The 25,885-nt window shown below is 34.7% G+C and overlaps 1 protein-coding gene across 1 annotated transcript in view; it reads left to right on the top strand.

The window, feature by feature from the left end:
- Positions 1-13,608: 13,608 nt before the first annotated feature.
- The window catches only part of OPRM1 (opioid receptor mu 1), a 45,622-nt gene continuing 33,345 nt past the window's right edge, over positions 13,609-25,885 (top strand). The window contains exon 1 of the mRNA XM_039234089.1: positions 13,609-14,089. Within this exon, the coding sequence (XP_039090020.1) occupies positions 13,797-14,089 (293 nt within the window). The 5' untranslated portion in view covers positions 13,609-13,796. The remainder of the gene's footprint in view (positions 14,090-25,885) is intronic.

The raw sequence follows: 25,885 nt of genomic DNA, 5'->3' as shown, positions 1-25,885 counted from the left end.
TTCCTCTAGCACTTATTATCTTCTGACAAGTCATAAATTAGTCATAAATTAGCTGATGTTTTTTTCTCCCTTTCCAACTTCCCCCCCCCCCACTTCCCTCCCTCCCTCTAGAATGCAAGATCCTTTAACTCAGAGACTTGGTCATTCTTTTATCCTAGTGCCTGATTCCAGTGCCTGGCATACACAAGTTGCCCAGTAAATATTTGTAAATAAATTAATATGTGAATGTTCTGGCCAAGTATCTACCTAAGATTTGTTATGGTTCTAGTATGTTTGACCATGTGTATAAATTCAGATGTTGATGATGGACAGCATAACGTCTAGGCTTTCAATGGCATTGGTGTGCATGAGATCAACTGAAGTCCTTCATTTCACCCTTTCACAGAGCCTACTTTACTCACCTGTATAGAAAGATTCATGATAGTGCCTACTTCATGAGGCTGTTCCAGATAAAGCACCTACCACTGTGCCTGACATACAGTAGGCTCCCAGAAAATGTCTTATTCATATTCATATGCTGTGAGAAGGGATTGAGAATGGAAGACTGAAGGAACTGGCCTCCTAACAACTCATTTCCTCAAGTCTCTGTTCTACTATGTTCCAAACAGGTGATCGTGGTTAAGTTGTTGAAATAATTTGAGCTTCAGTTTCTGAGTTAGTAAGATGGAAATGAAATGATTCCTAATCAGCTACCATACCCAGGTTGTTTCCAAAATCAAACTGGACAACCTAAATGGAATTGCTATGCTACTGTATGATGTGGAAAACAGATGCAAGTGAAAAATTAAATTTCCTTCAATCCACTGACAAGTCCTTGAGACAAACAGAATGAATGACCTTCTTCTGGGAGCTCAGCTGCCTCAATGATGAACTTTGCTAAGTGCCGAAGGCAATCTTAGTTTAACATTATTCTGACCCACCCAGGATGCTGTGAGTCAACTTTAATGGATATAAATTCTTTTGGAAACTTCTTTTATCTTTAGCCTCCCAGATGTACGTTGGCAACAATCTTCCAAGCTTATGGCCCCTGACATAGATCTGTAGCATTTCATGACTGAGCATTCCTAAACAGTAATAAACGACCTTGTCCTAGCGGTAGCTAGCACCTCCAGGTCCTGGAAACCTTACTTCCAAATTACCTTAGAGACATATGTTCTCCCTAACTTCCTCCCAGTTTGAAGGGATATCATCAGCCACCCATCACAATCGCAACACACCTCTTTCTGCCCATGGGTCTTTGCACCAAAATTGTCTCACGAATTCTTTCTTGGCTGTCGGCTCCAAACCCCAACACTTAAAACCACATCATTATTCAACTGTGCTGTGTCCTATGCCATATACCCATTCAAACCATGTAGTCAAGGAAGTCAACTGCTCAGTCAATCAAATAGTACCTACTTATGATCACACACCATGTGAAAAGCACTGAACTCCTCACCATGTGGAATGATTTAGCTGTTCGTGGAACTGCCCAAGGAAACCATAAAAAGATCCAATAGTGTCTTCTGACTTTTGTTTAACATCTGGCTGCTGGCACCCACATGTAAACATAGAAGCAATTTTCTTCACAACACATCCCTAGGTTCAAAGTTCTTTCTCATTTTCCATTTCCTCCCAGCAACTCCCTTTCTGTTTTCTGGTCATGCTCATCAAAAATATGGGAGTCCAAAAGCTATTATAGTTCTGGGAAATAATAAAAAGAGACTAAGGTTACTTATTGCACAAGAAGAAAGCATTAGATTTATCTTTGAAGCACAGTGTCATTCTCTTACCCACATTTCAAGCCCAGGAATGAGTATTCAAGTTCTGAAAATACTACCATGCCCGGATAACCTTTCTCTTTGTGTTTCATACCTCTGGGAAAAAGAGAGCATCATCAATTTAGGTGTAAGATCCACCCTCCTTAGATCTATCATTAAGCTCTTCTCCCAGGCACTCTACTCCCACCCCATTAATTTCTCTCTCTTCTCTTTTTGAACATGGAATTTCTCCATCACAGAATTTTTTTTCATTATATATTACCTCTTTTCTGACAATATGACAATCTTATTTGGTCCAGTTTATAGGTTCTCATTCTTTGTACAGGTCTCTAGATCCCTTCCATGGGGCTTCACTGAACTCAAATAAAAATTCATACATTAAACAATTCTGCCTTTATGCTTAGATCTTTCCTTATAATATTTTAATATATATAAGACTGACATTTTCTGAGGTAGTATACATGCAACATGACATCAAATTGAATTTTTTTTAAGTTAAGCCCTCTAGAACATAAATGAAAGTACTTTTTAAAAAAATTTTAAGATTATTTACTTATTTCAAGAGAGACAGAGACAGCACAAGCAGAGGAGGAGCAGAGAGAGAGGGAGAGAGAAACCCAAGCAGGCTCTGTGCTGTCAGCTTAGAGCCCAATGTGGAGCTCAAACTCACGAAACATGAGATCATGAGCTGAGCTGAAACCAAGAGTCAGACATTCAACCGACGGAGCCACCCAGGTGCCCCAAAAGTACTTTTTATGTGGTTATTTTGTGAGATTCTTTTTCTAGAAATGCTTCCTGTTTAAAGAACCAACCTTCAAATTGTCTTCAAAAAATGTATAAACCAAATATTTTTAAAAATTCAGCTCTATACTCTAAGGCTGACTATCTCATTTTACACCCCATATAAAATGACATAAGCACAATACATAAACTTGGCTCTAAATGACTTTTTTATTATGTTAGAAAATGGATCTTAACCTCAAAGAAAGAAAACTAACAATAACAGCTATTTCAAAGGATACATTAATAATTATAAAAAAGCACAGTTCCAGATGAGATTATTCTATCCAGATGAGATAGACTATCATTGATAATTCTGATGGTTTCTATCAGGAAATGTTTGAAAAGAAAAATTCCCATTTATTTTTATATTCAGGAATGTTCCCATAAACATTCAGAGTATACCTGACATACTGTACACTTCTGAGAGTCTCTTCATATTACCCAGATATGTATTTACATTTAAGAAGGCATATTAACATATTTACAGAGAAGTGTAAGTCCTGGTTTTTGCTCTTGAAGTTCTTAAACTTGTTTAAGGAAATAGCTTGACAAGTATTGTGGAAACACTAGAATTTTAGAAATTTTCACTTATGTGGAGAAAAATTGAAAAATTCAAAATAGGACTATGTCTGGATCATTTAAGAATTAAAAATTTTTAATAGTGTATTATCAAGTAGAAGCTTGGAAGCATTAGCTTACTTAAATCAAGCCTTACTATATGTCTGAATTCTTTCAAGAGAAGTCCAGAGAAAAGTAAAATTATAAGCTAAAAATGAAAGGAAAATAGGTAGTGTTAATCAAAGATATGTACTCAGCTTTCTTCTCACAAATTTGTTTTTGGTAAAGACAATTTGGGGATATTTTCATCACAGGATTTAGAAAGTACAGGGAGATTGGACTAGAGGTTTGGGTGATGGATATTGTCCTACATCAAATTTTGTGCAATCTATTCACTGAAAAGAAGAAAAATTATATGAAGATCAGAAGGACCCAAAGTTAAAAACAACTCTAAAAATTTATGCATTGCTTTCATTGTTCCAGTAAAAAAAAAGGGGGGGGGGTCACAGAAAAGACAAAAAATAGGGCAAAGTTATATTAATATATCTCTCTGACCCTGTAAATGGATGCAGATGAAGGCTAGAATATGTAATCCAAGATAATGGGCAGAAATTACAGCTGCAAAGAATCCAAGTTCTACCTAATGCTAACGTTTTCATAGACATTTGTTTTAATTTTGTAATAAAAATAATAAAAGAGGCACCAAGGTGTCTCAGTCTGTTGAATGTCCCACTTTGGCTTAAGTCATGATCTCACTGTTCATGAGTTTAAGCCCCGTATTGGGCTCACTGCTGTCAGCACAGACCCTGTTTCTGATCCTCTGTGCCCCTCTTTCTCTGCCCCTTCCCTGTTTGCACTCTCTTTCTCTAAAATAAATAAAATATTTTTATAAATAAGAAAAAAATCAAAGAAAAATCTATGATAGTTTAATCCCATCAAAAGCTCCATAAGGGTCTATATCTTTTGAAATCCTATTTCAAAAACTCACCATCTTAATGTTAACATAAAGATATTGGCATTTAGACAATTTTACATTATTATTTTACTAAAGGTGTTTAAGGGTGAAATGACTAATCAGTTGTTTGGTACAAGGGAATTAAGTTCTGAGATATTGCACTCCCTATGTCCAGAATTCCTCTCTCCACTGGGTCTTCACCACATTCCTGGCAATCAGTTGTTACAGAATGTTCACTGAAGGTTTGCTGAATTCCTCTCTCCACTGGGTCTTCACCACATTCCTGGCAATCAGTTGTTACAGAATGTTCACTGAAGGTTTGCTGTATTCTATCACTGACCAGTCTACACTATCCAGTGGGGCCAAAACAGTGCCTTATAGTCAGTCAACAAATATTTATAAAATACCTCCTGTGTGCCAGAGAAGAAAATGATCAAAATACTGAGAAAAGAAAGAATATGGCAAGTACAGAAAATTGTAAGTTGTTCAGTATTCATGGGGAGCAAAGTACAAACAGTGAGTACTCCAGAGATGAAGCTAAAAAGGTTTATGCTTAAAGACTATATGTAGCAGGAAATTCAACTTTATCCTACAATAATGAGCTAACAAACATGACCAATAGTGGCACAGTCAGATTTCCATTTGTAACGTCTCCTTTTGGCAGCACTGTGTAAGGTGAATGCATCGAGAGAGAGAGAGAGAGAGAGAGAGAGAGAGAATAGCTAAGAGGTAACTATTTAACTCTACAGGAGTAATAAAAGGCTGAGCTAAAAGACTGATAGCAAGAATGAGAGGAAATTTAAAAGGTAGAGTCATCAATCATGGTAATTGAATCTGGGAATAAAAAGGTAATTGAATCTGGGGATTAAAAGGGAGTGGGAGCAGTGTATGAATTTATTTAACAAATATTTAGATCATGTTTACATGTGCCAAGGACTTTTGTAAGTGCTTCTATTAACAACAACACATGTAATGCCCATTAAAGCCCTACTGGGAATTCAACTTTATAGATGAAAAAACTGGTTATTAGCATGTTAAGTAAATTGTCTACAGTTGCATTGCTTGTTTGTGATTAAAATGGGATTTTACCAATAAATGGGGCACCAGAGTTCATGCTCTCAACCACTACAGGATGCTGCCCTCTAGAAGTGCTGAGGATGGCTGCGCGGTTTCTCAGTTGGAAGATTCCGGGGATGGTGACACCATGAAGAGAAGTATGTTTGGATAAGATGCTAAAAATACTTTGGATGGATGGCATTTCTGGAACCCATGAGCTGTTCATGTAGGAAAATCCACCAAACCCCTGGGTATTAGAATCTGAAGCTTTAGATAAAGGTCAGAGCTGGAGATGTAAATTGATCAGGTCCATCATCATATAGGTTAAAATCAAGAGTGATTTGACATTACTTTGGAAAGGCATGTTGAGAAGGTTAGTAGATAGGATGCTGAAAAACATCAGCATCTACAGAACAAGTACAGGAAGGAACTATTAAAATAAATTAAAAGGTGTGATCAGAGTGATAGGATAATTAAGAAATGGAGTTAAGGAGAGAGACAGTGAAGAATATCAAGAAGACAAATCCTGTAAGACTGAAAATGCCAGTAGGTTAGCATTATGAAAGTCCCTAATGTCCTCAGAAATGAAGGTCAGATTTTTTAAAGTGTGAAGAAATATGAGGCTATGACAGAGGGGAAAGACTAAGGGCAAAGCTTGGATTAGAGATAAAGGCGAGAATAAAGTACCATTTTAATGAGAATGGAAGGGGCGTGATTTTATTAACACCAAAGTAAAAAGGTCTTTTGTACAAAGGCAAATTTGTAATGGTTTGAATACAGAATTAACATGCTAGGAAAAAGCTGCCACCATCATTTTCTATGTGATCTGTGAAGCATGGAAGTTCAAGGACAGGGGAAATGGGGAAATGAATCAAGAAAAAAGAAACACAGAGTAGTATGTAGATAAGAATGCAGGTTAATAAAGTTGGTTTAGATGAGTCATTAAAGGCTATGGTACAAACGAATGATTTGCTCAAGAACTGATTTTAACAAGATTTGTATGGCACTAACACATATGATCAGTAGATTGACAGGAAACAGAAAACAGGAAATATTTATAAAAGTCTAAACCCATGGTTCTGAAAGTGTGGTTTATGGATTCCTGGGGGGGCTCTAAGACTCTCTCAAGGGAACCATGAGGTCAACACGATTTTTATAATAACGCTAAAAGCTTATATAGCTTTTTCACTGAGTTGAAATTTGCATCAATAGTGCAAAAGACATGATGGGTGAAACTACTAGCACCCTCATAGGAATCAAGGCAAGAGCTCAAAACTGTGTCACTGTATTTTTCACAAACACATATTCACAGAGAAAAAAAAATATTCACTTTTAAAATGTCATTGACAGATCAGTAAAAATAATTAGTTTTATTAAATCTTGACCGTTGAGTATATGTCCTTTTGATATTTCAGATGATGAAATGGGAAGTAAAGCACTTTTGCCACCTCCCAAGGTAGAATGGTTGTCCCCAGGAAAAGCATTTCTGTGATTTAGTGCAAACTAAACTTAATCTGTCACTTTAAGGAAAACTGAAGATATTTCCTGCCAATGATAAAATTCAGGCTTTCAAGCAAAATTGGAAATTAGAAAATTTTTGTCTTTCATTGTAGCTTGACAACATACCAATATCTGAAGAAATTTCTTAGAATACCACTGGTGACATTAACAAATGTGATTTTTTAATATTATAAAGTAGACTATTTCATCATTCGGAAAATTGTCATAATCCAGTAAACTAACATTTTCCAAATCATCAGTGCATGATGTTATAAAATCATCCATGAGTAGCAGATTCATTCAAAATGGAAGATAAAGCAATGGCTTTTAATATAACAGAACACACACACAAATCACTATTTCAATTTCCACATTTCAACCTTTAAGTAACTAGCACTTGCTAAATTTGGATTTAGTATCAAAGAAAAACATCCACAATTATCTGCAAAGACTATTAAAATACTCCTCCCATTTCCAACTACATATTTGTGTATTTTCTTCATATCATTCAACCAAACAACATATTGCAACTAATTGCATGAAGAAATGTCTTCTTCTAAACCAGACATCAAATATAATTGTCTAATATAAAACAGTACCACTCTTTTCACTAAATATTTTACTTTGGAAAATATAGTATTTTCCTAAAGAATTACGTTTACTTGTAATAAATTTACTGTTTTTTAAAAAAAAAATTGTTAATGTTTATTTATTTTTGAGAAAGACCGTGAGTGGGGCAAGGGGTAGAGAGAGAGGGAGACACAGAATCTGAAGCACACTCCAGGCTTTGAACTGTCAGCACAGAGCCCAATGTGGGGTTTGAAACCAAGAATTGCAAGATCATTACCTGAGCCAAAGTTGGATGCTTAACCTACCAAGACACCCAGGCACCCCAAGTTTATGTTATTTTAAATGAATTGAGGTTTTTAAAGTTTTTTGTTTTAATTTTTAATGTGATAAGTTGTAATAATGATAAACCACATAAAACAAAGGTTTTTTTGAATCCTTGATAATTTTTAAATATGTAGAGTCCTGAGACCAAAAATATCTGAGAACTTTTTGTCCAAATATAAAGTGGAAAAAATAAATAGGATAATGGCAGTCCTCTATAACTGGAGATTGAAGAGAAAGACTCAAATAGAAATGAGAACCCAGATTTTAAGAAAGATATTTAGACCAATGAATCACTTAAACTAACTGCTTGAATTATTCAAAAGAGTTAACTGTTTGGATCCATAGACACTACCTTCAGGTCCTTAAAAGAATCAGCTCTTTAAGGTCAATTTTATGCTATTAAATATAGCGTAATGTTTCCACTAATTATTCTTTCTAATATTCAAGCCACATACAACAAGATATGAAATTCCAAAAGGTAAATTATAAATACTTTCACATACAATGGAATATTAGTCATTAAAAAGAATGAAACCTTGTCATTTTTGACAACATGGATGGACATAAAGTTTTATGTTACATGAAATAAGTCAATGAAAGGCAATACCAAATGTTTTCATTTATACGTCAAATCTAAAAAACAAACAAGTGAGCAAGCAAAATAAAATAGAAACAAACTGATGGTTGCCAGAGGAGAGGAAGGTAGGGAGACAAGCAAAATGGGTAAAGGGGAGTAGGAAGTACAGACTTCCAGTTATAAAATAAATAAATTACAATGATGTAATGTACAACATAAGGTTTGTGGTCAATGGCTTTGTAAGAGCATTGTATGTTGACCGATGGTAGCTACACTTGTGAGCACAGCATAAAGAGTTATTGAATTGCTCTGTTGTGCATCTGAAAATAATGTAACATTGTGTCAACTATATTTCAATTAATTTAAATTACAGGACAGCACCTGGACAATCCGAATAAAGAATTATCCAACATTCTCAAAATGTGAATCACTATTTAGTACACTTAAAACCAATATAATATTGTATATCAATTATAATTCAATAAATAAATATTTTTAATGTTTTAAATAAATAAAGTCTAAGGCTTTTGACCACTCTATCCCAGACATCTCTCTCTTAGGTTTATCAAGTTGAGGTAGTTGTGAAATTATTTTTTAAATTTTTGTTCTATTTTTACCATGTAAGTAAGTGTACCTGTTGTATTATACTGAATGTAAAAGCAACAATACAGTAATCAAGAATAATATTGTATCATAATGCAATTAAGTCCTTTAGTTATACAGATTTAGATGTTAGATGGCATAGTTAGATGGCATAAATATCAGTAAATAAACTCATAAAGTGTTTTTCTAATGAAACAGATGTCCACTTTTTTCCTGAACATCCAACCACTGTAATACTTTTATGCATTGTATTTATGTATTCTTCATTAATGGCTGTTAATCTTGTGTTCCATTAACGGACTCAAAAAATCAGGACTAAGCTATTTAAATATGTGTGGGGTAAAGGGAATTATATGAATAACTAAAGCCAATGTATTTTGAAATTCAAAGAAGAGGATTGTCTTTTAGCATTTGTTTAGAATCTATTCCATTACCAAATGCATTGCTTTGAAGCAAATATTTTTATGAAAAAAGTGTCTTATGATGAGGTTTGATATCAATGTTAAATCTTGAATTGTAGATAAGTTTTTCCCTCTTCAGATAGAAAAATCTAGGCTAAACAAGAAATGTTAACCAAAAAAAGCAGATATTCCTATTATACATATTAAGGAAATTAAAGGCTTAAGGAATTTAAAGATTATATGGCTAGAATCCATGTTATATAAAATAATTAAGCATGTAATAAATTGACTTATGTATTTACATTTCACCTCCTTTTCCAAGAGACCTGAGCTTTCATAGCAGGCTTAAGACCACTCAGGTACGGAACATACAATTATGGAGAAAAGGGAGAACACCCCATAAAGCAACTAAAATATAACAGAAGCTATAATTTGAAGTCCTTTTATAGTATATATTAAGTGGTATAAGTTTTTATTCCCATCACAGCTCTTCCCCTGGGTTTATCAAAACTTTCCTAAGATATTTATTTGAAAGAGAAATTAAGTTTGTTCTGCATTTTTCCCAAATTGTATATTGAATAGGTGGGAGATACTGAGATATAGATATTAAAATAATTTAAGAAAAGACTTGTGATGGTGTCCAGAAAATCCTACATTCAAAATAGAAATGATAATCTTCTTAATGAAACTTGAGAAAGAATAGCAGAAAAGGAAAACATCGAATTTCAGTTAAAAATATATAGTTGAAGCCCAGAGTTCAAATTCCTACTCAATAGAATGATTATATATTTATAAAATAGAATAAAAAACAAATAATGTTTCTAGAGAAAAACCATAGGAATTCATACTCTGTGACAGTAATTCTAAGAGAAAAGTCACATGGCTGGTCCATACATCTATACATTAAGTCCTGGCTAGTGAACAGAATATACTGACTTTACAAAAATAAATGTTATTATTATACTCATAAAAGGGTTTTGTTTTCAAGCTGTGCTATTTAAAAATCACCCAGATTATTTTAGATGAAGTATTGTCTTACTCAGTTTGGGCTGCTATAATAAAATACCAGAAAGTAAGTAGCTTATAAGCAAAACAAATTTATTTCTCACAGTTCTGGAAGCTGGAAGCCCAGGATCAGGGTGACAGCATGGTCAGACTCTGGTACAGGTCTTTTTCCAGGTTGTAAATTGCCAAGCTGCCCTTTTCTCTTTGTACCCTCATATGATCAAATATGGAGTTTCTTTTATAAGGGAAATAATCCCATTCCTTTTTTAAAATGTTTATTTATTTATTTTGAGAGAGAGAGCAAGGGGGTGACAGAGAGAGAGGAAAACAGAGAAGCCCAAGCAGGCTCAAGCTATGAGTACAAACCCAACACTGGACTCAGTCCCATGAACCATGAGATCATACCTGAGCTGAATCTAACACTAATCCCACTGAGCCACACAGGCTTTCCAACAGTCTCATTCCTGAAGGTTCTACCCTTATGACCTAATTGCCTCTCAAAGACCCCATATCATAACACTGAGTGTTAGTATTTTAACATATGAATTTTGGGGGGACACAAACATTAAGTCCATAACATTTATGAAACATATGCTGGACACCTGGTGGCTCAGTCAGTTGAGCCACAACTCTTGCTTTAGGCTCAGGTCATGGGTTCGAGCCCTGCATCAGGCTCTACACTGAGAATGGAGAATGGGATTCATTCTCTCTCTCTCTCTCCTGCTGACTTGCTCTCTCTAAAATAAAAATAATTAAAAGAAACATATGCTAATTGTATCTCAATTAAATTAACATATTATAGATGTATATATACTTAATACAGAGAGGGAAAGAGTCCCCTATGTATTAAATACTATGTAGTGAGTCGTCCTGCCCTCAGGAATCTTCTTGCACAATATATAAAGCTGGGAGGGTAAATAAAATATATCAAGTAGGAAGTAGGCATACAAAAGATGACAGAATCTTAATTCCAAAAGATTTTGTTACATTTGAATCATGAACTAGATCTAACAAGATGTCATTTTAAAAATCTATTGTGTTGTGCTCAGATTCCTCTAAACAACTATAAGTTTATAGGAGAGGAAAAACATAACTTATGAGGCATAAGAAATAAGCTCCAATTGTATCTAACTTTTAAAACTGCAGAACATGGCTCAAAGTAGACCTTTAATAAATATCTATTGAACTCACTTGGTTCATGTTTAGGGAATGTCATCAATACTAAATATAAGGAGAAACAATAAAGCAATGTGACTTCCAAAAAAAAAAATTTAATGGGGCCTTCTAATAACTGTATTGGTAGAAAGAAAACTTTACAATCTTGCTCAGTTTTTATTGGTCAAGCCAAACTTAGGGCACTGTTTTTAGCTCTGGAGCTATACCTTAAGAACAGAAAGAAGTAAGAAAGAGGGAAGGAAAGGAAGGAAGGAAGGAAGGAAGGAAGGAAGGAAGGAAGGAAGGAAGGAAGGAAGGAAGGAAGGAAGGAAGAGAAAGGAAGGAAGGGAGGGAGGAAGGAAGGAGGAAAGAAGGAAGAAAGAAAGGAAGGAAGGAAGGAAAGAAAGAGGGGAAGAGTGAAAGGGAGAAAGGGAGGGAAGGAGGAAGGGAAAAGGAAATAAGGACATACAAACAATGTGACTGGAAAAAAGGCAAGGTTACAGAAAAAAACCAAAAACTACAGTTTATAAGAAACAGCCAAAAGAAAGTAATATTTAAATTATAGAAGAGACTACTTAGTTATTTTCAAATATACGAAGTAGAATATTATAAATTATCATTACTAACTACTATTGTATTGTGTATCTCACTTAATCCTGCTAACTCTATTATTAACATTGCTTTTATACTGATAAGAAAACTGTCACTCAGTGTGATAAAGTAACATATTCAGATTCACACAACTAAAAGTTGTAAATCTAAAATTCACAAAATGATTCGAGTCAAACACCAGGGCTTATTATAGTGTGCCTATTTGCCTTTCATACTAAGTAAAGCTTAGATTGGTTCCATGTGTCCTCAAGACACCAAATAATGCCAGACAGATTTCAGTTCAGTGTGAGTAAATTGATATACTAGTTCACACAAGAATACGTGGTAAGGCATTTTCATTAGTCTTTGGGTAATCTCTGTAAACTTTTATTGCTGAAATTATACCCTTTAGTGTAAAAGGATAAAAATAATACTGAATATTGGCAGAGTTATGATTAGTGGAGTTTACCTATGAGTTATATTTTCAAAAAAAAAATGATAGGAATAGTATTGGAATTAAAGGTTTTTTCCAAGCCCTTTACCCCACACCTGTCTCTGTTCCCTGAGAGTGTTGCTTGCTACAACCAATTGAGGATACCTAATACCAATGTTTATTGTTAAAAGACATATACACACACAAATCCACACATGTACAGATATGAGAATTACTTCAGCATTAGTGTTAATTAATCAAAAAACAAAGAAACAAAAAACAACAACAAAAACATCTTGCCCTTCGTTTACTTACAAATTTATTTCTAAAATAGAAATATTTGGGGTCCTGGAAGTGAGGTATCAAATTTTAAAATGTATCAATATTCCTCAGCCTTGTATGGGCCACTCCAGTTCCAGATATCTATGGGATTCCTTTAGGAATCTCTACAGAAGGAAACAGACTGAAATAATGCAAATGTTTTATTTTGACATGCTTCAACTGAAAAGCACATGTCCATGTGCCTGGCAATAAAAGAGATAATAAATAAGTCTAAACAGATCTATGAGATGTAAGTGTGGAGGATCACCTTTATCTTTCGTTGAGTTTCCTGGATGCCACAATGCCCTGATTTATGTAACCAGTTCTTGTGCCTTTTCCCCACCAGAATAGAAATCAGTCATAACTAAAGTTTCTACTCAGGAGAAATTAAAGGAATATAGATGGAATGGAATACGTTTCCTACACAAAAGTTTCTTTCTCACTTCTTTTTCAGAGAAAGAACCACTTTTTTTCAGATAGGTTTGTAGGGCTCAAAATTCTCATTCAGTGATGTAAAAACACCTTTGCTTTGTGTAGACACGCAGGACTGAGACAAAGAGACTAAGGAAGAGGACTTTGTGTGCCCTATGCCAAAAGATTTCAGCATACTAGAGGGCTGGAAAAGGGTTAGGGGGTAAGGATTGTCCAGGTTGCACCAGGCCAATGTGTTCCCTGTCGTAATACACAGAGAAAACGGCGCTGGGAAAATAGAATGATGTCAGCCCCCTTTCTTATGTCTCCCTGCTGCCAAGAACTAACTCTCTCTCTCCCCCAACCCTTTCCTCCAACTCCCTTCCCCATTCTGCTCCTCCTTAGATATGTTTGCAGGGACGAGTACCGAATGGGGAGACAGACCAACTGGTTGGATCGTTTTGCGCAAAATCCACCCCCTTCTCTCTCCTCCCTCCCCTCCAGCCTCTGGATCCCGCACAGCCCTCCCTCCCCTCCTTCCAGTGGTGTTGGGTTGAGGATGTGTCTCTACTACTAAGGCGGAAGGGGGCTACAAGCAGCGGATAATGTCAGATGCCCAGCTCTCTCCTTCTGCCTGAAGCTTCTCTCTGGCTGCACCAGGGTTAGTATCTGTAAGAAACAGCAGAAACTGTGGTAGCGGCGGCGAGAGGAAGCGGCTGAGACGCGTGGCACCTGAAAAAGTCTGGGTGCTCGCGGTTCGCTCACAACGAGGTCCCAGCCAGGCGTCAGCACCATGGACAGCAGCGCCGTCCCCACGAACGCCAGCAACTGCTCGGATTCCTATTTGCACTCTTCAAGTTGCTCCCCAGCACCTGACCTCGGTTCCTGGGTCAATTTCTCCCACCTAGATGGCAACCTGTCCGACCCGTGCGGTCCTAACCGCACGGAGCTCGGCGGGAGCGACAGCTCATGCCCTCCGACCGGCAGTCCTTCCGTGATCACAGCCATCACCATCATGGCCCTCTACTCCATCGTGTGCGTCGTGGGTCTCTTCGGAAACTTCCTGGTCATGTATGTGATTGTCAGGTAAGGAAGGCGCCAGGGCTCCCAGCAGAGGGGAGCTAATAAGGGCCTAAAAGGATACCTGACCCCTGGGGCAGTGTTTGGCGGGAGGATGAGAGAAGAGAGGTAAACAGGGAGGAGGGGGGATATTATGGGAGCAACAGTGGATAGAGTGGTCGTTGTGAGTGCAAAAGTCTACTTTCCTATTTTTCCCTCCGCTGTTAAAGAATCAAAAATTTCAGAAACAGAGAAGTTGCTTTGGTAGAAGCTGCAAAGCTCTGCGAAAAATAAATAAATAAATAAATACTCTATCTACAGCTCACTTACACTGAGCCAAGAAAGCTCTTGGGCACAGAATCTCACAGTCCCTTCCACAGGGGCTGTGGACACAGTAACTTGTGAATAACGAAAGAGGAATTTTAGTTAGATGTCCTAATTAGGGGGCCGATCTCCTTGTCAGTTCTTTTCAGAGAAGAATCTTGGCAACTTTCCTACCCCCTGCTGGTGTCCCTGTACTTTTTGCACCCCCCACCCCTCCCCTTCCTTTGTCACACTTGCCCTTGCCTCACTAATCCTTCTATCCCAAGGCCACACTCAGTGGGAAAGTTTTGGTGTCTCTCCACAGTAAATAATGTTGCTTTCTTGTAATAAATACGACAGTTGTGTTGCCTAGACCATTTTGCAGTTGGCGGCTGTACCTCTGCTATGGGAGTCACAAACCGAATGGGGAATAGAGAGTGTGATTCAGGAGAACTGCAGGGTATAACCGTTTCTCTAATCTTCTGAAAATGAGACCCAGTTAAAAGTGACTAAAAGCGGCATAATTCTGGATTTACAAACTGTGACATAAAGAATGTGAAGAAGTTACAATGGTTGCTCATGGGGGAAGAAAGTGTCTTTACTCAGTGAAATTATTTCAGAAGAGTTTGTGGACCGTTTTCTGTTTACCCATATGCTCCAGGTTTATTTGGCAGAGTGTATGAGTTTTCAATATTAATTGAGATTAATGCAGACTGCGTTAGTGACATTGTGTATATTCAAATCCTACATGCTAATATGGAATACTATTTATTCATTTCTGTTTAAGTAAATAAAAAATTTCACACTTTAAAATGGGGTTTCTTCCTGCTAAGGGTTATTTGTATGTGGTGAACATGGTACTTTCATATTTAGTTACAGTATTCACTTCATCTGTTCAGCAAGTATTGCAGGGTTTAATGGAGTTCCTCAACCATTAAATAATCATTTTTCCTATTATACTTTCATGAGCAAGGTGCTGCAGGCTGCTTATAATCGATTCTTTCTTGTATGCCTGGTTTCTTTATTTAATGATTGTTAAAGAATAAAACTAATTTCTCTAATCTTTTGCTGAGGAATAATTTAAGTAGTGTCTCTGAGAAAAGAGCACCATCTATTGAGAAGAAAGCTAACAACAGAAGTGAAAATGCAGGATGGAAATCAATGGAAGAATTTCTTTTTGAAAACATTTACCTTGTAATAATCCAATACAAAGATTCAAAGACAAAAACCAAATGTCATTTGCAGTTATGATAATAAAAGTAAATAAATAAAACATAATTAGAGGACTGCCTTATAAAGAGGAAATATGTATCCCACTTGTCCTAAGAAAATGCATAGAATCACAAGCTGATAAGGCTAGAAGAGACCCTAGAAGTCACCTATCCTAGATGAGTAAGCTGAGGCACAAAAAATATCAATGATTTCTTCAAAGAAGATAGTTCATTAGTTCAATAACACTATTAGTTCAACATAATATCTATATTAGCCAATATAATTCTCTTTTTATTAGAGTGGCAAATTGTGATTTGAGTTAATTCAACTAAAAGACTGACAGAGTAGATTTAGTTAGCAGTAATAATGCGGAAATAATAAAGTATCCTAAATTTATGTCTGGAATCATGGACATGAAGAAGAGAAATTACCAAAGTGTCTAGAAATCTGTCTGAAGCATAATCTTTTATTTCCTTTTCTTTCTTCTCTTGGTATTTTCCTTCCTTATTTTTCTCCCTTGTAGTTTATGCTTTCCTATAAAGAGAGAAACAGTAAAATGGCAACTGGCTGTGAGCTAAGAAGACTGGTCTTATTTCAGTGTTTCAGAGATTGTTGGCTTGGTGAGTTTGTTTTCAAGACATCTCACCTCTTGATGGCTTGGAGATGGATAGTGACATTGCATCTTAGTGGACCATGATATTATGCTTTACTTTTCTGTTCTAACAAAAGGCAGTATGATTTGAAAGGTCATTCCAAACACCCACCTGTGGCAATTCCATAGTCAAGTAACCCTCTGGGAATATGACCACAAAACAGAAAAATAGACAGTTTGGTGGCCGATGGAGTGATGAAGAAAGCATCTGGGGATTGAAGAAAATATGTTTATTGAGCTTAGAATATATAATTGGACTGTCTCCAGGCTGTGAGATTTTTACTACAAAAATGATAGTTCAGAGATATTATTGCCCCTGTTAAAAAGAAGAGTAAAATGCTACATCTATTAGATCATTGAGGTAAAATGCTCACTTCCTGCTATTATTTAAAGTTCAACAAATACTTTTGAAAGGTCAAGTACAATTAACGGACAAGTTACAGTTTCTAACCAGATTAAGTTAATATTTATTAGTATGTTTTAATACATCATACAAACCATGAGACTCAAATGACTATGGCAACCAAAACAACAACAAAAGCAACTGGTCATACAGATACCATGATTAATACATTTGTGCTCTCTCTCAACTCCATCATCATCATACCTTCATCAACAACATTATTAAATATTATAATTTAAGTAGGATTCTTACACAGTGATGTTCTGAAAAACATGAGGGAGGAAAAGAGATACCATCATATGATCTAAAGATTTAAAACCCAGATGTTAAATGGTAGAAATGTTATAACTATTCATCACACAAAAATTTTTCTTGGTTTTAAAGTAAAAAATTAATTGCAAGATAATGTAAAATTACCACACAAATTCTAAAAAATATGGTGATAAAATATTATAAAATGTAGCAATTATTTAAAATGGGATGATGGTTTATTATTGTCAAGAGTATTTTTCAGGGGCGCCTGGGTGGCTCAGTCTGTTAAGCGTCCGACTTCGGCTCAGGTAATGATCTTACAGTTAGTGGGTCTGAGCTCCCAGCTAGTTCAGAGCCTGGAGCCTGCTTCAGATTCTGTATCTCTCTCTCTCTCTCTGACCCTTCCCTGTTCACGCAGTCTCTCTCTCTCTCTCAGCAATAAATAAAACATTTAAAAATTTTAAAAAAAGAATATTTTTAAAAAATCAACCAGAATAGTATACAAAGTTATAGCCACAGGAATGTTTAATTTTTGGAGAACACTTGTCCAAAGTATACAATTAATCATAAATATAAAAACTATTATCCCACATATATTTATATTTATAAGCTTTTTATTCAAAAAGATTGTCCATGTAGTCATGAACATGGTCTATGTAGACACTATTAAAAAGGAAAGAAAGAAAGAAAAGGTAAAGGATTTGGAAACTGTTAGATCTCTATGATCTGTGTAAATCACCCTGACCAATAAAGTTCCAATGAAGAGTGCCAAATGAATGATATTGCCTCCATTTTTCAGATTATTTCTTAATTTAACTCAATAAATTCTCAATATGATTAGTTACCAGAGCAGAGCATTTATATATATATATATATGCAAGATGTTATTGTCGCTTTTGTTTCACTCAAATGTATTTCTGACTTTAAAGCAAGTCCTATTGAGCTTATACTTGTTCTATATACTAAATATTTGATTCAGAATCAAACCACAAAATGATCAGGCATGACTGATTTGAACAGAAGTACAAGCTTTTTTACTTACTTCGGATATAAGTAACTGAGAAAATAAGGAATAACAATGTTTTATCTAATTTAACCATAAATATAAATTAATTAATTAATATACATAGATACATATGAATTAATTTTAATGCATAAATCCCTGAATATGGTCACTAGTAATTTTCATAAAATAAAAAAGATAATTGTTTATTTAGAAAGCTCAAATGCTAATAAAGCTTGCTTTCTTTTTTAAAACTATAAAATATCCATGTTAGAGGATGAACTTTTTTTTTGAGGATGGATTTAAAGGGAAAAAGAATCATACTAAATAAAAATCTATCCTTAACATAATGGTTTACAAGAAAACATAAGAATTTAATTGTATTCCTTTTACTTGCAATAGAGAGCTTCTGGTAGTATCTCTTGCAATTTCAACTTTAACTATTTCCCATACTGGTGCTAATTCTATCATGACACTGTTTTTCAGTGTGTCCTGAGAACACTAAGTTGCTTTTCATTTCCTCTGTGGAAATGTCTCTGTGTCTGTGTCTCTGTCATTCTCATAGAGCTATCACTAAGTTTCTTTTCCTTCTCTCCTTTCTTTCTTGAAAGAATGAGCTAGCTTATATTTTACAAACTATTTCCAACACAAAGGAATGTATAGAGACTAATAAGATTCTTCACCTTCAAAAATTATATGTATAATTATAATAATTATATATACTAGTAATATATATTATATATAATAATGTATTACATACTTTATATAATATATAATACATAATTACATATTTATACATTATAAGTAATATGTAATATAATGCATAATTATATATACATAATAACATATAATATGTAAATCATATTACACATATGATATATATATGTGTATATATATATCTTATATATATATATATATAAGAAGCCTCTTCATTTTTCCTATTATGTTGATTCCCCAAAGGCTATTACTATTGTAAATTTGGTGGTTATTATTCATAGATACATTTTTAAACTTGTATTCTGCAGTGCTTCCACAAAGTATAATCTTTTAAACATGCCCTTTGAACTTTATATATTAAACACTTATATTTTATATTAATATTAGTAGACATAATTTCGCTATTTTCCCAGAGCTGTTCTAGTTCCAGCAGACCAATGATAGAAATAAGATGTTAAAGAACTAACTTTCCTTTATACTGTTAACTTATCTCTAAATCTGTGTTAAAAAGTATTGTAAATATTTCTTCACAAGTGTTTTCCTGAACAAATATTTTCATTAATACTTACATGCAATATTTGGGGAAAAAACTTCTGACAACTGCTACAGTAAATAAAGCTGTTCATGAATAAAATCTAGGTATAATTTATCTACTTCTAAGAAGGAAATAAAAATAATTGGCTTTGGACCACTTCAAAATGTCTTTCAGGTGATGCTAACAATAGTTACTTTGGGATTTTGAATGTCTTAGAGAACTCTTTACACATAAAAGTTGAAACTGTTATTTCTTCCAGAATTCCACTTTGGATTTTAATTGAAATGAGATTATTTAGGTCAGCAGGAGCAGAAAAACTGCTTTGATAAATAACGTAAAACAATGTGACATCTTAAAATATATTAATGATAAATGCCAAAACTAAATGTTGTGTAAAGTTTTTAAAATATGAGAATTTCATACATTTAATCTTCATAACGTTTAATGTATATTAATGAACTAAAATAATGATATGACTATAGTCTCCAAACTTGTTTTTAGAGGTAGACATTTACTTCAAGAACTCCTGAGCCAATATAGTTGGGCAACCAACACTTTCGTGGGCATTCAGCTCAGGTCATGATCTCATGGATCAAGGGACCAAGCCCTGTATTGAGCTCCATGATGACAACACAAAACTTGCATAGAGTTCACTCTCTCCCTCTCTTTTTGCCCCTCCCTTGTTCCCATGCACTTGTGCTCTCTCTGTCTCAAATAAGAGAACTTTATTTAAAAAAAAACTTGTAAGCCAATATATAAAAGAGATCAAAGGAGCTTTTCAGGATGAATCACGTGCTGGGGCCAGAGAGTACTGCTCACCTGCTACCCCATCCTGCCCTCCATTGCTGTCCTCAGAGCTCTTTCATGGAATTTCCGGAGCTCTCTCAGACAATATTTTAAAATAATGGTTATCATATTGTTTCAGACCTTTGTTGTGCCTACCTCTCATCCTGCTACTCACCTTTTACTTCAGTGATTAGTATGACAGTCAGCTTTGCCCAGATATATCTTGGTAGCTTCCTACCCCAGCTGTCTCTACAGCCCTCGTTTTCACACCTGGAACTTCTCTGACTCTACCCTCCAAGGAAATCACCCTGGTATTCATAGGTGAGAAAGTATAAGGAAGTTCCCACCCCATGAAAGAACCCTTCCTTGACTGAGGAAATGGGAAGCTGTGGACAAATGGTCCCTTATGCTTCCCTCTCTACACTTAGGTACACAGTACCGAGGAGCAGACCATAAGGCACATTAGAAACTCTGGTCTTCATTGTGACCATTTCAAGAACCTACTTTTCCTTCTTTCCTGTTTTACCTTCTACTCTCCCACTTCTGTTCCCACTTTTATTCCCTCAAATGCTTCCCAAGATGATTTACCTTCACACCATCTCCTGTCTCATTCTGTAAAGCTCATCATTCCTGTTATTTTTATAATTGGTTATAATGTGTTGACACAGTAAAATCCAATTAATAAATAGAGCTTTGCAGATTCATTAAGTATAGGTTTTCCTGAATAATTAAAAGTTCTTAAGAAAAATTCTAATAAGTATCCCAAATTAGAACAATCAAGAGACTTCATGAGTGAAGCTTTTCCTTTTATTAGGATTCAGGAAAGGCTTTAGTATATTTTCCCTTAATTGACAGGAAGTAGATAACAGTCATGTGCAGTGTTCAGATTCTTTCTTGAGTTCAGAGTGATGGTAGCAATAGGCTCTCAGATATGTAAAAGAAATCAATAACCTTCCTGTGCCTTCCAATAAATTATCTGAAGACAAAAACTACCACCCCCTTCTCCACTGATTCCAAGTTATATAGTAACCATAAGAGTTCTTATAATAACTAAGCTCAAGAAAATTTCAAGGTCCTCAAAATGAGCTGAAACAACAAATACAAGAAATGTCATATACAATAAACATCATACTCTGAGTTTGTCCTAGCATCTCTTTTCTCTAACCTTCCATTCCTGCCTCAGGTCACTCCCTTTCCCACAAAATCTTCAGGCTGAGGATCTTTGAATCCAAGATATACATTTAGAATATAAAGGTAACATGCAAAAAAATATTTCTGCTTTGGCTCAGGACCCCATGTGCCAGTTGTGGCTCAATTTCAGACTGCTCAGTGCTTCATTGTCCTCAGCTATAAAATGTAAGAACTGAACTTAAAAAATCTTGAAGTCCCTTCTAGTACTAAGAATTCCTACGGCAACTTCAAGGACTGTTTCTCCATAATTTTTGCAACTATACTATTTAGAGAAAAAAATAATGATTTACCAAATTAAATAATGTTTTCAGTTCCACCTTGCCCCCTTGGATTCTAAATAAGCTCAAATGGATTCTGTCAGAGAAAGAAACTTCTGACATGCCCGTTTGGTGGTGGTCAATTAATACAATGAGCCAAACTGAAGGCAATAGTCAAGCCTTTATTCACTTACTGTAAGAATTTCATGTTCACATGAAACAAAATAAAGATGTCAGCTCCCCAGGGTTCCATTTTTACCCACATATGGCAGCAAGTCACATGAAGGGCTAGGAGTGGGAAAGTATTGAGTCAGAGAGAAAAGTTTCTTCAAGGACTCCTGATAAGGAGGTCTCAGCAGAGAGACCTGGAAATAGCTTTGTCAAGAGCTCCTCGATAAAGAGGCTACAAATGGAGGCAATTGGACTAGTGATGCATATACATCTTAGAACATTGTTGTTGAGGTGGGGGGGGGGTGGCATGAGTCCTTGGTCACAAATTCCTCTAGATTATATACCAAGTCTGTTGTGAGGAGGACAGCTTCTCCCTGTGAAGCCTACCAGGTAAAGCCTTTGTTATTGTCTATGATTGGGCCTCAAAGATAACACATAAGATTTGGCCTGGACTCAGACTTCTCAGATTCAGCTTAAATCCTGACACTTCTCTTTTTCTCTCCTGTTCTCTCCTCTCCTCTCCTTTCTCCTCTTCTCTGTCTCCCTCTCTAATTCCCACTCTCCTTTTTACCCCTTCCTCCCACTCTCTCATTCTCTTTTTAATTCATATATTGTTTTAATATTTGCTTTCAGAAATTAATTATATTCACAATATTGCATTCTAAAGCAGGGTAGATAGGACTCTCACACTTAAGGGAGCCCTGGATAGGTTCAAATGAGAGAGAGATCACTCTGTTCTGGATTTAAGCTTCTGCCCAGGCAAGAATATTGTCAAGTACATTTTTAAAATTTGATCATGTGTTATTAGTTGCATATAAGTAGGTGCCCTAAAGTGAATCAAATGTAATTATTCACATTTAGTAAAAATAATTCTTTGTAATTTAAGTTAATGTTTAAATATATTAAACCAACCTAATACATTCAGTCTCCAAATATGCTACATATTAATTTCCTCCATAATTTTTGCTTTTTTTAAATTTTCCCCTATCATCTACTTTTTCTAATAAAATCCTTATTCTTCAAGTCTCAACTTACAGCCATTTCTTTTTGCAGCCTCACCAAGGTACATCTACAACCAAGCTCCCTTCACTGTAACCCAGGATAAAGGCTCTGATTGTGAAAAGTCAGCATTTTCTAATACTTTTACAAAATGTCACTTGATAATCCTTGAAGACTTAATATACAACTACCTCTCTGTGATAGCTAAGAAATTAAAACATCTCAAAGTTGAACAACAGAACCATGAATCTTTGAAATATTTTGTAATTCAAAGTTTTCACATTTCAAATTCACCTCAAAGTATTCAGATATAAATTCTAATTCAGAAAATTCCCTCAATTCACTACTTTATTCATGAGTATTTAGCTTTTATAACTTGAATCATGAAAACTGATCTGTACCAATGGATTAATATCAGCAAATCATAAATTCACACACACACACATATCTATTTATGCATATATGTAAGTCCAAAAAAATTAAATAGGAAATAGATTGTACCTTTATAATTGAAATGCAGAAAGTAAAATTTTAAAGAGTAAAATTAATAAAAAGTTAATAAGTCAATTCTCAATATTCATGATAGTTATGTTCTACAAAGTCATTGTGACTATTAAATTAGAAAAGACTGAAGCTTTGCTTCCAGGAGAGATTTAGGGTTAGGTTCCTGTGAGTCACCAGTCACATTTACATCAATTAATCAAAACATAACTTTCTGTTATTTGTGATTCTGTATAAAGGCATCTATTTAATGTTTATTGTTGATTCAGTAACAGTGAGTGCATGGTCAACAGTATTATAACCAATGCCTGTATGAAGCTCATTTAAGATACCTACTTCCTCTACTAGACACATCACTGCCATCTTGTCTTTAGGAACATGAGAAAGCACTTCAGCACTCTTTGAGGTCCACTTTAAACAGTAAGATTGCCAACAAAAAATACAAAAATACTATAAATGTGTCACAGAAAGGAAACATTTACAGCCTGAGAGCTCAAATGGGAAAGCGGAGTGTTGCTTTGTTTGACCTCCACTGAGAACTTGCCCATCAAAGCAACTCAAAGTTTCCATCACTCTGTACATATCTGCAAATGACCATAAAACACATCAGTATAGATTTTAGGGTTAAAATAAATTATAATAAGTAAGGTTGTTTGCAAATACAGATCCATTAATTATGAGGACTGACTGCATGTACAAATGTTTTTGTAGGAAATATTTTAAAAACAGAGCTGAAGAAAAAAATCAGAAAGTGTGTTCCATATTAAATATGACAATTTCATGACAGGAAGACAAGTTTTGTATTCTTATTATTGTGTTTCATAATCAGAGGAAATAGCTTGAAAATAAAATGGATTCCCATATGAATCAATCATCAGTATATCACTAGATACCTACATTGGTACACAAATTTAAGAACATACTGATGCACAGGGGTCCCTTTTTCTCCATACCTGTGCCAGCAATTGTTACTTCTGGTCATTCTAAGATGCATGAAGTGATATCTCACTGTGGTTTTAATTTACATTTCCCAAATGCCTAACAATGTTGAACATTTTTCCATGTGCACATTAGCTTTTTGTATATCTTCTTTGGATAAATGTCTATTCAGGTCCTTTGCCCATTTCTAAATTGGATTTTCCGGTTTTATGTTGCTGAGTTATATTAGTTCTTTATATATTTTGGATATTAACCCCTTGTGAGATATATGGTTTGCAAATATTTTTCCCATTCCATTGGTCATCTTTTCACTTTGTAAATGATTTATTTTGGTGTGTGCATAAGTTTTTCAGTTTGATATAGTGCTATTTGTTTTTTTTTTATTTTGTTGCCTATGTTTTACTTGTCATATCTAAAAAATCATTACCAAGACCCATGCCAAGGAAACTTGTTCATGTATTCTTGTAGGAGTTTCATGGTTTCAGGTCTTATGTATAATTCTTTAGTCCATTTTGAATTAATTTTTGAGAATTGTGTAAGATACGTGTCCAGTTTCACTCTTTTACATGTAAATATATGATTATCCCAGCACCATATATGGAAGAGACTATCTTTTCACCACTGAGTATTCTTGACTCCATTATCAAATATTAGATTAATATTAACCATATATGTTTGGGTTTGTTTGGCTCTTAATTCTGTTCCATTGGTCTATTTGTCTGTTATCACGTTAGTACCATATTGTTTTGATGATGATAGCTTTATAATATAACTTGAAATCAGGAAATGTGATATCTTCTGTTTTGTTCTTCCTTCTCAAGATTTCTTTGGCTATTCAGGATCTTTTGTGGTTTCATACAAATTTTAAAAGTGTTTTTTCTACTCCTGTAAAAATTCCATTGGGATCTTGATAGGGATTGCATTGAATCTATAGAGAGCTTTTGAGAATATTGACATTTTAACAATATTAATTCTCCCAATCCATGAGTATGAGATACTGTTTCATTTATTTGTTTCCCCTTTGATTTCTTTAATCAATATCTTACAGTTTTCAGAGTAGAGAGATTTTATTTCTTTAGTTAAATTTATTCTTAAGTGTTTTATTGTTTTGATGCAATTATATATGAAATTGTTTTCTTAATTTCTCTTTCTGATAGTTTGTTATTAATGTATAGAAGTTGAGAAAATTTCTCTGTATATTGACTTTGTATCATGCAACTTTATTGAATTCATGTGTTAATTCTAACACGTTTTTGGTGGAGTTTTTAGGATCATACAAATATATATTATCTTGTCTTCAAATAGTGATGGCTTTATTCTTCCTTTCCAATTTAGATTTTTCTATTTCTTTTTCTTTTTCTTCTCTTTTCTCTTCTTTTCTTTTCTTTTCTTTTCTTATTCCTCTGGGTAGGACTTCCAATACTATATTGAATAAAATGGCAAGGATGGGCATCCCTTTCTAATCTTTAACTTAGAGAAAAGCTTTCAGTTTTCCATTGTTGAGTATTAAGTTATCTTTGGGCTTGTCATATGGCCTTTATTATATTGAGGCCCATTCCCTTTATACCCACTTTGTTGAGACTTTTTGTCATAAATGGGTATTGGATTTTATCAAATGTTTTTTCTGCATTTATTTAAATGATCACATGATATTATCCTTCATTTTTATTAATTTGGTGTATGTGTCACATTGATTATTTGTAGATGTTGAGCCATCCTTGATTTCCTAAAATAAATCCCATTTGATCATGATGCATGATCCTTTTAAAGTATCATTGAATTTGGTTTGGTAATATTTTGTTGAGGATTTTTGCAGTTGTTCATCAGGAATATTGGCCTATAATTTTCTTTTTCTGTGGTGCCTTTACTTGATTTTAGTATCAGGTTAATGCTGGCCTCATA

Source organism: Hyaena hyaena, unplaced genomic scaffold, assembly GCF_003009895.1.
Source record: "Hyaena hyaena isolate Hyena2069 unplaced genomic scaffold, ASM300989v1 scaffold_81, whole genome shotgun sequence".
In the NCBI taxonomy this organism is placed as follows: domain Eukaryota; kingdom Metazoa; phylum Chordata; class Mammalia; order Carnivora; family Hyaenidae; genus Hyaena; species Hyaena hyaena.
Note: the sequence above shows the minus strand (reverse complement) of the source record. Positions and strands in the feature narration are given on the sequence as shown.